This window comes from Equus quagga, chromosome 2 (genome assembly GCF_021613505.1).
Source record: "Equus quagga isolate Etosha38 chromosome 2, UCLA_HA_Equagga_1.0, whole genome shotgun sequence".
Lineage (NCBI taxonomy): Eukaryota > Metazoa > Chordata > Mammalia > Perissodactyla > Equidae > Equus > Equus quagga.
In genome coordinates, this window is record NC_060268.1 from 148,427,481 (window position 1) to 148,440,848 (window position 13,368).

The following is a 13,368-nucleotide window of genomic DNA, read 5'->3' on the forward strand; positions in this document are numbered from 1 at the left end:
AGTCCCAGACTCCCAGGAGCAGAGTCAGTCTGGGAACAGGTCATCAGAACCCTCACTTCTTTTGCTATTGAGTCATCTCACATATTCCAGCCGGCCAGGAACAAAGTGTAGTATTCTCAGCACTTCTGTTAGAGTGGTTAGTGGCTCATACTAATCTTCACACAGGCTAAAAACATAAAGCCTTTGATAGTCTTTAGCTAAAATTCAGGCCCAACATGTTTCTAGCAAAGAGAGAAAAAAAGATTAAATACATGAAGTACTTGAAATGCTTGCCAAGAGAGGTGCAATGGATAACATCCCGTTAAATCAAAAATGCGTTATTCTAAAGAGTACGCTCTTCAAAGCAAATATTATGTTATAGCTTAGCTACCACAACGTTCCTTAAATAAAAGTATCAGAAAGCCCAAAATTAGCTAATGAAAAGTCAGTCTCTCTGGTATTTTGCATTAAGCTAAAACAGAGTCAAGGGAACATTATTTGTCAACGGTATATTAATTTCAAACTATTTTTCCTTCTTATACAGAGAATGGAATGTTAGAAAGATACCATAGATAATTTCAAGCAATCAAAAGACAAAGAACTATAAACACCAAAGGCAATATCTACCACACGTTTGATGCTCCACCACCATGGATATGTACCTGCTGCTTCCCTGCCCCACCTCAACCTCCTGTAGATAGAAACCATATGTTCAGCAATCCCACTTCTGGGTATTTAATCAAAAGAATTGAAATCAGCATCTTGAAGAGAGATTTGCACTATCATGTTCGTTGCAGCATTATTCACAATAGCCAAGGTGTGGAAGCAATGTAAATGTCCACCAACAGACGAACGGATAAAGAAAATGTGGTCTAGACATTAAATGGAATATTACTCAGTCTTAAAAAAGAAAGAAATCCTGTCACATACAACAACACGAACCTTAAAGGTATTATGCTAAGTGAAATAAGCCAGTCACAGAAGGACAAATACTGCATGATTCTATTTATAAGAGGTATCTAAAGTAGTCAAACTCATAAAAAGCAGAAAGTAGAATGGTGGTTGCCAGGGACTGGGAGCAGGGGAAGCAGGGAGTTGCTGTTCAAAGAGTATAAAGTTTCAGTTATACAAGAAGAAATACTTCTAGAGATCTGCTGTACAACATTGCACTTACAGTTAATACTACTGTACTGTACACTTAAAAACTTATTAGGAGGGTAGTCTCACGTGTTTTTTCACCACAATAATAATAATAAAAAAAGAATATATGCGGTGAGTGGGACACACTTGGAAAAAAGGGACTGAGGAAGGGAAAAACAATCAACTGCTTATAAAACTTCTGAATTTGAGCATGAAAGAAGAAAAGAAGCTGAAAACACAGTATTTTCTCAACTGAGTTCCCTAAAACATTATTCCCAAGAGACGGTACGTTTTAGAAGAGTTCTATGATCAAAAAAATTTGTGAAAAATTGCTTATTGTCTCCTTTTTGGAGCTTCACAATGAAGATAAGTATATAAAATATTCTAAGAAGTCCTAGATAAACCAGTCTATTTAACTTTCTTCAAGAAAGCACTTCTGAACTCATCTGACTCAGAAAAAGACTCAGTTTGTAAAACAGATACCAAACTTCCAAGGGTTCAAGTTTCATGGAGAATGATTTAGGAGACGGTGGTTTAGGGGAACTGATGTTAAGGACACATTTCTGAGCAGGGCAGACCTGCCTACCACGAGCTCCTCTTCCTGTTTCAAAAACTCAAATAACCCCCACCTTTACCCCTATCTTGCCTGAAATATTTAACCCCTTTCATCACCTGAAATTCCAATTCGACTGTCTAATAAGCATCTTCCAGAAGAGCTTAAATATTAGTCATTGATAGGTTCACGTAAATCAGTGTTATCACTGCCACTACACGTTGACAGAGCGCTTTCCAGTTTTCAAAAGCACTTTCATTAACACACATACAAACATCCTTCCTTCAAGCTATAGAAGTGGTCCAGTCAAGACTAAAGCCCAGATTGGCTGATTCTAGCCTAATATCCTTTCTACTAGTAAAAAGGTCTCTATGGGCTGAGTTGGCAGACTATAACCAATGTTTACTGCATGACACATTTCAAGTTATACACATTTGACTTACAGACTTTTAGGAGACAACATGACCAAGTTGAGCTAAACAGTAGTTGGTGGGGGGAGCCCCTCAGATTTTTGTAAAGAAATTGTTCACATCAACCAAATCATATGTTTTTGTTAGACCAAGGGAGATCCGACTGATTCTACTCTTACGAATCTTCTCAGGACCGCGATGAGTAGACAAAAGGGTAGAAAAATGGCCATGTAAAAAGATTACCCATTTTCTAATGATCTCATTTTTCACACTACAAAAATCTTTCATATGTAAGTGACCTATACTTGAGTTATAAAGAAAACTAGATTTAGCAGAGCTTTCACATCTTAAGTGTTCACTTGGCATCACTTCTAAAAACACCATTAAAACAGAATGAGTACAGGTGCCCTCTTTTGCCCTTATTGTACTTAAATACTTTAAACTGTTCCAGTTTTCACAGAAACACTGTTCAAAGGAATATAAGAAGAATTTAATCCTAACCTTCTACTCAATTTCAGGTTCAAAATTTTTTCATTATCAGAGAAAAGATACTGGTAAAAACACCCCTTCCTAAACTAAAGAGAAAAAAACCTTCAATCCTTTAAATGGGAAAATGTATACAGGTGTTTACGTCAGTAAAAGGAACTTAAGAGTCTCTATGTGTGTGTCTTGACTAATATCCAACCAGCACGTTGGCAGATCGGCACCCATGTTAATTTCTTTTTTCTTAGTGTCAATTTCAACTATTTTATTATCCTTATATTAAAGATTCTTAGTAGAACTGAGTAGGCACTTTGAAAGGAAAAAAAAAAAGAGTCACTAATTAGCCTTGGACATATGGTTAGGCAACAGCACAATTTAAATAGGCCAGGCTCAGCAATAATACAAATCAACATCTGTACAGCCTAATAACTTTTCAAAGCACTTCTTCATCTACCATTGTTTATCTGTGTAATAAACCATAAGATAGGTAGGCTGGTGTTTTTACTAGTATAGGACAATAAAATCAGTAAAATCAAGCCTCTAAAAGGTAAAGTATAGACTCAGATCTCCCAATTCCCAAGCCAGGACACTTTTTCACTAAGACCATGGTTCTCTGGGTGGTAAGGATAGGAGTGGGTGTGGGATATACGCCCCCGACCCTTAGATACATAAACGCCCCACCCTATTAGTGTTCTAGGAAGCCTCTGCAATCCATGAGAGTATATCACACGCCTCATGTATGCCAAGGCAGAAGAAATGCTGAGAACAGCTGTGCTGGATATCATACAACCTGGATATTGTCAACACAGGGACAAATTACCAATAGGCAAATAACTGGTGAACATTAGCCATAATGCATAACATAAGCCTTAAGGGATTTTTTTCCAAGATGTTAATTTTTCCTTTGAAGTAAAAACTGAGGCACGAATTGCATTTGTATCATTTAAAATAATGTTCCATAACAAGGGTCATTATGACACTAAAAATTCCTAACATTTCCACTAAATGTTATAATCCAATGGAGCTGTATTGGCTCACACTGACTTGAAAAAGGTTTTACATGAAGACAACATAAAAGTGAAAATCAAAAGCCAAACAATTGCCAAAAAAAGCAAAAATATTTCAAACTCACTTTGTTAATGTTCAAAATGATCTACAGACATACTAGAAAATCCTACTAACAAACTCTAGCTGTGCCCTGCTCTGTGCAGCATATGTTCACCTGAAAACTTATGTGAAATACTGAAATATGTATAAAACTAAATAAAGAACCTATAATAATTCAGGGGTTCCTAACCTAGGCCTGTGGAATAAGTGGGTTTGAAAAAACATCAGACTCTTGGATGAGCAGCAAGGTTTAGGAAGGGAGTCCCTGAGCAGAGGCAACTCAGTCCTTAGAGTCAACAGGTATCTTGAATCTCCAAACCATTCCTAGATTCTCCTCTGTTACGAAATAAAGGAGGTTGGATGAGGTCATGCATAAGGTTAAGTCCAGCTTTAATGTACTACAAGTGTCAAAGAACACTTTTTGATATTCTACATAGCAAAATCTAAATTTCTTTATTGAGAAATTTATTTCTTAGTTCTTAACTAAGTAGAAAAGGAAAGTCATGCAAAGTGCCCTCTGGTGGATGGTTGGATAACGCCAAAGGTTGGATTTAATGGCTTCCCAACTGGGCCACCTCTCAAAAAATCAGTATTCTCTCAATAAGTCACTCACTCATTCGTTCATTCAAAAATAAATAATTAACGTGTTTCCACTATGTGTCAAATATTGAGTACACAGTAGCTAACACGAAAGACACACAGTCATTGCCCTCATCAATTGTATAGTCTAGCAGGGTAGATAGACATTAAACAAAGCATTATTTCATTACAGAGGTATTTAATGCCACAGAGGAATGGCAGATGGTATTGTCACAATGATCTATGGGGGAGATGTAAGCTCCAGTGAAGAAAAGATTCCTAAAAATATCCCAATTAAACTAAGACCTGAAGGAAAAGTGGCTATTAGGCAGGCAGAGGAAACAGCATCTATAATAATCCTGAAAAAGAGAGAAAAAGGCCAGTTGTGACTGGCTCAAGAGGAAAGGAGAGCTAAGGCAGAAGTATGTAGTACATGAGGGGTCATGTAGGCAACGTTAATTAAGGACTTCAACCTTTATCCTAAGGGCAGTAGAACAGAATGAAAAGGTTTAAAGGAGGGGAGGACATGATTCAAATTATGATTTTAAGCGATCACTCTGGTTTTTATGTAAAGAATGAATTGGGGAGACCAATGGGGAAGCTACTCTGATGTCCAGGTGAGAGATGAGAATGACTCACTCCAGTATCCTTGACAGCCTTCCATGGTTGCTTCCAGTTCTTGCTCTCCCATGGATCATCCTAATTTATTCTACTTCGTGCCACCCATGTAGCAAGCACTCGCACTCAGACCTCTGAGCACAGGTGGCAGAGCCAAGATCACGGCAGCTCTGTAAGGAACTACCAGTAGACGCTCTTGTCCACCTCTGCTAGTCCTCCCATTACTAGACAGACCATGGCAAAAAGTCTGTTGAAGTGTAGATTTACCAGCCCACTCCAAAAAGTCACATATTCTTGGGGGGTCCTAATTACAGTTAACGCAAGGGTCAGAAGTTTGTCCCAACAGCCTGGGCTGCCTTGTTCCTGTGACTTCGAAGAGCACAGGTTAATTAAGTAAGATCCTCTCCCTATAATGAGCTGAGCAAAATTATACAGGATAAATGCAGTGTTCCCCATGCTCCTCACTGGGGTTATTGTTCAATTATCCTTTTACTGCAAACTAAAAGGCTGTACATTAAAATACCTCTTCCCATGTTCTAAAATTGACTGTGGTGATGATTGCACAACTATTTAAATATATTAAAAACTACTGAATTGTATACTTTAAACTGGTGATTTGTATGGTATGTGAATGATATCTCAATAGAGCTGTTACCAAAACAAAAAGCAAAAACAAAAACACTACCTCTTCCTTAAAGATGAGTGAAATGACAGCAGAGATGAAAGTGCCAAAGTTACAGGATCGACTGTTCCTATAAATGTTGTATATTGACATATTTTACATTCATAGGCAAGCCAAAAAGACTCTAAGATGGTGAGAAGAAATCAAACCTATAAAGGTTGTATGTTCCCCATAAACCACTCCATCTAAAAGCTTAGCCAAAGAGCAGTAATAACAATAATAACAATAATAATAAATACATAAACATATAAAGTCTCAAAAGACATGCCTTTTTTTAAAAAAGTTGGATACAAAAGAGATAAAGGAAATACACCAGTCAAATTCTTCTTCCTGTACCTCCCACAGCTCACCCAGGAAAGGGGCAACCTGAGAGCACACCCCTCAAGCAGTCCTAGAACTTCCATGGTTCCAGGCATTGCTGCTCTGCAAGTGGCCCTCTCCCACTCTGCATATGGGGCAAAAAAGTGAAAGGAGTAAAGACTGCAAGCAGGAAGCAAGTGGCCCTTAAAATGCCATTTATAGTTTTTTAAAAAATCCACTGATTCCACTAAGCCTGCATTTATAATGATGCAGACAGCAAAGGAGGCTCCTTTGACCAGAAAGGTAATGAAGGTTGATGCTATTTAAAACAGTCAAGATCTCTGTTTAAAGGCAACTCTAGGCTAACATGAGAAGGCAAGAGAAAATGACTGTAGATCTTGGAATTTGCAAGAGCAAGGAAAGGACTGTGGGCACAGGTAGACATCTACCCCCTGACTTTTAGGACAACAATTTTCAAAATCTTGGCTATGAGACTGCTGTATTGCTAAAAACCTGGAGGAGATATTCAGGAAAGAAGAGTGTGCATAATGACAGAAATCCTCTGTAGATAAGAACAGAGTCTCTGAGAAAGAAAAAGGGCATTACTTAAGGAAATACTAATGTGCTTATATATAATGGGCACTCTCTGGAAACCTCAAATTTAAGCTTTAGGAGAAAGATAAATAAAACTAGGAATGAACCTTAAAAAGCATGTATGAAGACTGTAGTTACAAAGGCTCGAAATGGCATTGTTGGCTATGTTCAAAGCCAGAAGACAACAACAAGAGGACAGAGTAACCGTTTGGGGGAAGGGAGTCTGTTCACATAAGAACAGAAGAACAATGAAAAAGGAGCCCAACCCAAGATGGAAGTTGGCTTCCATCGCTCATAATAAAGAAAATGGTCTCCATATTGGTCAGGGCAAACAAAGAGCATGCAGATCGGGAAAGTAGGGGCTTTGCCACTTTCAAGGATTTCCAATTCTCCCGCTTAGATGACTCTCATCCCAGGGCACTGAGGGAACTGAGAAGTGCCTTTTTGACACCTTGTGGATGGAGGTGGCATTTTTGTGACCACAATAATAATCCCGCTATACATGTGTATACTGTGTTACACTGTATATACTGCTTTCTTGTTCAATATCTCTTCTGGGCTTCTCAACAATCTTGTGGGGTACATAAGGCTATTACTACTACCCTCATTATACACTGAAGCTCAGAATTTAAGTGACCTGCCCAAAGTTACATAGCTCACGGGGAACAGGACCAGATCTAGACCCAGCCATCTGACTCTGGCCCTGTGTACCTTTTCACTACATCCTCAGCAGAGCAAGCGATAAAATTCAAGCTATGTAATATTAACGACTTCAGTATCAAGGGCATACTGTAGCAAGATGAATACTGTTAACCAGCAAGTGCTAGCTAAATATCTATCCAACTGCCATAAGGATCTGGCTGTTCAATCCTCAAATCCCATTTAATCTTCAGACCGTCTCCAGGACGGAGCTACACATGAGGACCCAAGGCTCCTGGCACTAAGTAACTTGCTTGGGGTCACCAGTGGCTGGGGCAGGAAAGGTTTAAAAGTACTGGAATCTGTTCTAGCTCCAAACTCCATACTCTTTCCACTACGACTGGCTACTACTCTCAATGCTTATCAAGAATGACTCTAAGATATGGAAGGTATGGTTAAGCCAAATATAGCAGGCAGAAAACAGTCAATGGCTTTCCTCAGTCCTGAGAAGTTGATGTTCCAAATACATTTTCATAGCATGGCCTACGATCATACTAACAAAAGAAAAACAAATTCTCTCTTTTTTTTGTGTGTTGTCTTTGTGAGGAAGATTGGCCCTGAGCTAACATTTGTTGCCAATCTTCCTCTTTTTGCTTGAGGAAGATTGTTGCTGAGCTAACATCTGTGCCAATCTTCCTCTACTTTGTATGTGGGACGCCACCACAGCATGGCTTGACAAGTGGTGCGAGGTCCATGCCCAGGATCCGAACCTGCAAATCCTGGGCCACCAAAGCAGAGTGTGAAAACTTAACCACTATGCCACCAGCTGGCCCCAAATTCTCTCTTTTTTACCTAGTTCTAAGTCTTATGGGAAGAAATACTTAGGGCCTGACCTAGCAGAGGCGGGTGTAGGGATAGGCAACAAAACAAATAGCATCTAAATGTAAAATGATTCTTTAAGGGGCTCTGAGATCACCATAACCCCTGGGGCAAGTGTACTTGCCTCTATTTAGGAATAGGCCAGGAGGTTGTTAGGCTGGGGGCAAGGGAAGACAAGCATGGGGAAACGGAACCTTCTTTTATCATCTTTAGGACCTACCTCCTGTACAGTCACTAGTTGTGGCTTCAGAGGGGACAACGAAATCTACCTCCACACAGATGAGAACCTAAGGCTCTTCAGGTTAAGTTTATTGCTTGGGGTCACCAGTGATGGTGCAATAGCAGTCTAAATGTAATGGAATTTGGTGTTGCAGACTCACAAATGTACGGGCACAAGCAAGTCCACTAACACCAGCAACAGCAGTTAAGAGAACCCTCCAAGTAGCACCATTTGTCAATTCAACAAAGGTTTATTGAGCATCTACTACTGTATCTATACATCAAGCAATGGGTAAGCACTGGGAATGAAGCAGAGAATGAGACAGATACCATGTCTATCCTTGTGGAGCTTATAGTCTGTAGGGGGATTATTGTTACAAAAGGAGAAGCTCAGGATGCTGTGGGTGCTTGAAAACTAGGAATGGGGTCGAATCTTTATCATCCCTCTGATCTCCATTAATTCAAAAAGTATTTGAAAACTCTGAAAAAGAATTATTTTAATTAATAAACAAACCACCACTACTTACTTTTAAGGAGCCCAGTGATGTAGCAAATAGATTAAGTACCGACTTTTATAATTTGATCAGATACATGTCTTAATGAAAATATAATCTTGCTGAATATAAAAAATTCATCACCAATTGAAACTTTCACCTCCTAAGAAACTTAAGTCTGCTGCACAAAATTAGTCAAAGTCAACCGAACAGAGTATAGGTGAAACTTCATAATAGAACATATTTATTACTCTACTTATTGCAGTCCAGTGTATGCCGCCCCAGGAACATCCTTTGCTGGAAGCATTAATAGTCACTGTACAATTACACAGGGAGACGTTCAAGACTCAATGCTATTCTCCTACTTGTGCTTTAAATCTATTAATATAGGTCTCAGTTTAGTTCCTATCACCTTCTGTTCCCTCAAGCTTCCAAATAGTGGCAAAGCTGACATTTAAACGTATGTCTGTCTACAAAACCTACTGAGCACACCAACTCCCTACAACTGTACCTTGTGTCCCCTTCTTTAGATCAGAGGTAGCAAATTTGAACACCTCTAGTTGCCAGGCAGGTAACACCAATGAGTGAAGAGGCAGGTAACGTATAGGCATATATGGTATGAGCAGTAGAACTACAGGGAGTGGGAGAGAGGACCAGAGGGGACAGTGGATACTTGGCTCTAATGATTGCTACCGTGTGTGATCTTGCAATTTTAAGAGAAACCAGAACTTCAAAACTTTGTGTATACTGCTGAACATTAACATCAAATGTTAGTCCAAGTTTGTTTGTTTTAAGAGCACCCCATGGGTCAAACAGGTCACCAGCTCTCAACTTCATTAAGTCACATCCTCAACCTTCATCACTTTTTCAACCTTGCACTTGTTGGCATCATCTTTTGAACAGCACTGGTTTGGTATGCTAAATTCTGCAGGGTTATTTTCATAAGTGTAACATCACCCTGGGGATGGGTGAGGCAGAAGGTTCATTAACGCCTTAAATACCAAGGGAGCTTTCCTTTTCAGGCAACCTAGATGGACTCATGGACTAATGCTATGTAAGGTAGAGCTGCTCACTTATGATCACAAGGTGCTTTTCTCCCACAGAACAAACTTCATTTCTTTCCCAAAGCAATTATCCCCTGGGTAGTTGCTTACCCGTTTGTCAATGTCATTGTGTTGGAGCTGCACAAAGCGAGCACTGATAGCTGCAATGTAACTCTGCTGATTGGAGAACGCCACGCGGCCAGCACCTTTGGGGTACTTCAGCTCTGGGTCCGTATCAATGCCAGCATAGCAGACACCACCATACAAACGGTCCATGATCATTGCCAGTTCAACTGCAAGAAAATAAACACGATTTTGTATAAATGTTTAGAAGGTACTCTTGCCCAGAAGGAAGAACTATTTAAGGATCATGCAGTGTAATCAAGAAAAGGAAAATCCACATTAAGTATCATGAAGAGTATCCACACCAGTCTTACAACTCAAGTAGGGGAGCTCCTCACAGGATATTTAAAAATAAAATTTTTTAAAAAATACAAATTTATACACACACGAATTTACATAATCAAAACTTCAGCAACAGTATAAAAGGAAAGATCTATCAATAATCCTCCTGTTCTAATTTCTAACTGCTTGGTCCACTGGAGTGGGCCCCAGGTAGGCAAAGCATCTTGCAATACCTAACAAGTTAATAAGAAACAGCCCTATTTACTGACCTCTAAGACTGAAAGCAATTATGAAAGTCACACTGTTATATTAAGACTAAGCTATAGAAAAAATTAACTCTTCATTTTAACTAGAGGCAATATGTCGACAGTCTTAAAGAAAATCTCTACAATTAAAAACAATAAAGATTTTTAGAGTATATTCTATCCCAACTGAGAAATCTCCACACTAATCTCTCACACTGAGTTCTAAATACTACTACTAGTATGACAATAGCAGCAATGAACATTTATTGAGCATTTACAATGTGCCAGGAAAGACTAAGCTGCTACATAGGCAGTAAAAACATACCCATCCTGCACCCTGCTATAAATCCAGAGATCTAGTCTGCACTCCTTGCCACATTTCTTCTAAATATTTCTTTATAGTGGTATATTTAAAAACACGTACAGAAGGCATTGGAAATTGGACCATTCCGAAAGTCTAATATTCTAAAATTATCCTCACCATAAAGGTACCATGGAGAGACATGTAGCAGTTACTTACCTGGATCCAAACTGCCTGAAGGTAATTGTTTACTCGATACTGGATGGCATCTCCTCCAGGTATGACCATTCCTTTCTGGCCACTTACATGGTTTAAGTCCAAAAGACTTAGCCCTACCTCTAGGGAACAACCCAAGAACCTGCTTCCCTCAAACACCTACATACGGGATATGGAAAGGAAAAGACAAGGAAGATAAATGATGACCTGGGCCACAGTCAGTGCCAAAGACCATCACAGAGTAGAGCTCCACAGGAATCAGTATCTGGGGAGAAGAGAAGCAGCACAGCCTGGGGGGAAGAGGAAGAACTTTGCAGCAGATACAAGGGCTGAAGGGCTGAACTGTAATAAGAACTCCACTAGATTTCTACAAAGAGAATGAAAGCCAAGTATTATTGGTTCCTGTAATATGAAGCTGGTGAGACAATAAGAAAAGCTATGTCACCATGGCAGAAAGGCTGTCTTTCTACTTAATGATTTCTCTCCATACTAGACTGCTTAATATTGTTTTCTAAGTGCCTATTCTTAATAGGAAGAATGACCTGCAACCAACAGGTAATTTTTAGAAAGTAAGAAAATAAGCCAGAACTAACTAAGTCCCAAAATAAGTACTATTAAAGATAGAACAGCAGGGGCCAGCCCGGTGGCACAGTGGTTAAGTGCACACATTGCACTTTGGCCGCCCAGAGTTCACCGGTCCGGATCCAGGGTACAGACATGGCACGGCTTGGCAAGCCATTGCTGTGGTAGGCATCCCCCATATACGTAGAGGAAGATGGGCATGGATGTTAGCTCAGGGCCAGTCTTCCTCAGCAAAAAGAGGAGGATTGGCAGCAGATGTTAGCTCAGGGCTGAGCTTCCTCAAAAAAAAAAAAAAAAAAAAAGATAGAACAGCAGAAAGCCATCCCAATGATCCGATTATGATCAGAATTACTGAGTCATATCAGCCAAGGGAACATTGCTGATTAGAGCCCAACTGGACCATGACTGCAGTCTTGGGGCAGGATCCAGGCATCACATTCATCCGAACAATGCAATAAGAATCGTGCACGTACCCTAAATATCAGAGTTCAGTGGGTCCTTATACTTCATCCCAACAACCTCTGATGACTTGAGGACCTCCTCATGTGGCTAATGTTATTCCAGTAACAGAGACCAAGAAGCTGAAGGTAGCATTAATTAACTACAGTCATTAATGAATTTCCCTTATTGGTCAAATGGGCTTAGTAAAATAAGTAACCACATGGCCTGGAAATTAAACACTAATTTTCCAAAGACCTGGCTTCCTCTGGAATAGAATAGGAGAGTAAACACTCCCTCAGCCTGGTGAATGGCCAGGAGAAGAATGCTATGCTGGCAAGGCACTGAATGGCACTTGTTTGCCTTCCTTAGGAAGGACGCAAGAAAGTGTCTGATTTAGAAAGAAGGTATACCAGCTGTAAGCTTGAAGCTCCAGCTGAGGAAGACAGTTACTGTAACCACAGGTTCTTCTATAGCAGAGTGATCTCCAAAGGAATCCTAAGGATCTTCAGATGCTAAAGAAGGCGCCTTGCAAAAGCACAAACATTCCATTACTCCGTGAATCTAGCTGCTGGAAAATCATCTTCATGTGCCAAAGATTAGGTCATGACTGATGTTGCTGGCAGTCAAGTACTTTTGATAGGAAGCAGAAACTCTCACTCACTTATGCTTTATGAAAACTAATTACAAATAAATCATTTCCACTTATAAGCTTATATACAGTCATTTTCTTGGCCACCAAAAAGTCTGCAGACATTTGAGTCAATAAAGTCTCACTCAAGTGAAAGGCAATTTGCTGAGAAGCTAGAAGAAACCAAGGCGACTAAAGAGTTTTTTGGGGGTAAGAGTATGAAGGTTTCCCATGTCTCTTTCTATTCGAATCTATACTTTAACTACAGAAGGTCTAATACTGTGATCATCCTTGAAGAAAAGTAAATAATGGTCCAACAACTGCTGCTTGCATTTGGTCCTTTACTCAATCAGCACGTCTTCACTAAAAGTGTACTTCCTGCAGGCTAAACATGCTGGGCTCAAACACCAGAGGGATGTCATTTCAGTACTAAACAGAGTTCCTACTTACTGAGAAAAGTGACTACCTGGTAAAAGTAGCATTAAAGAAAGGTCTAACTTAATTCATCCACTATGTAGGTGACTAACAGAAACACAGAGCAAGACTTCAAGTCCTATAAATTTCCAATCTGAAAAAATTTTTTGATATAGAAGATACAAATTCACCTACAGATGTTAGAATGTACAACTACTTTTAGAGGCTAGGTTTTAAAGGATTTAGAGTTAGTCATTAGTTAATATAGGGAAGTTCCATATAAATTCCCTTCTTCTGATGGGGGGAAGCAAAGCCAAGAAGAGGGCTACCATTTTCACTTCTTAGCAGGAGAGAAGAAAGAAGAAAGATCGCAAGGATCTGAAGAAGTCAACTAAAACCTTCACGGGTTTACGTATA

At 39.6% G+C, this 13,368-nt stretch overlaps 1 protein-coding gene across 6 annotated transcripts in view; it reads right to left on the reverse strand.

The window, feature by feature from the left end:
* Window positions 1–13,368, reverse strand: part of CPEB3 (cytoplasmic polyadenylation element binding protein 3) — a 179,833-nt gene that overhangs the window by 14,012 nt on the left and 152,453 nt on the right. For all 6 annotated transcript variants that reach the window (XM_046652654.1, XM_046652652.1, XM_046652657.1 and 3 more), the window contains exon 9: window positions 9,831–10,012. In XM_046652654.1, the coding sequence (XP_046508610.1) occupies window positions 9,831–10,012 (182 nt within the window). The remainder of the gene's footprint in view (window positions 1–9,830; window positions 10,013–13,368) is intronic.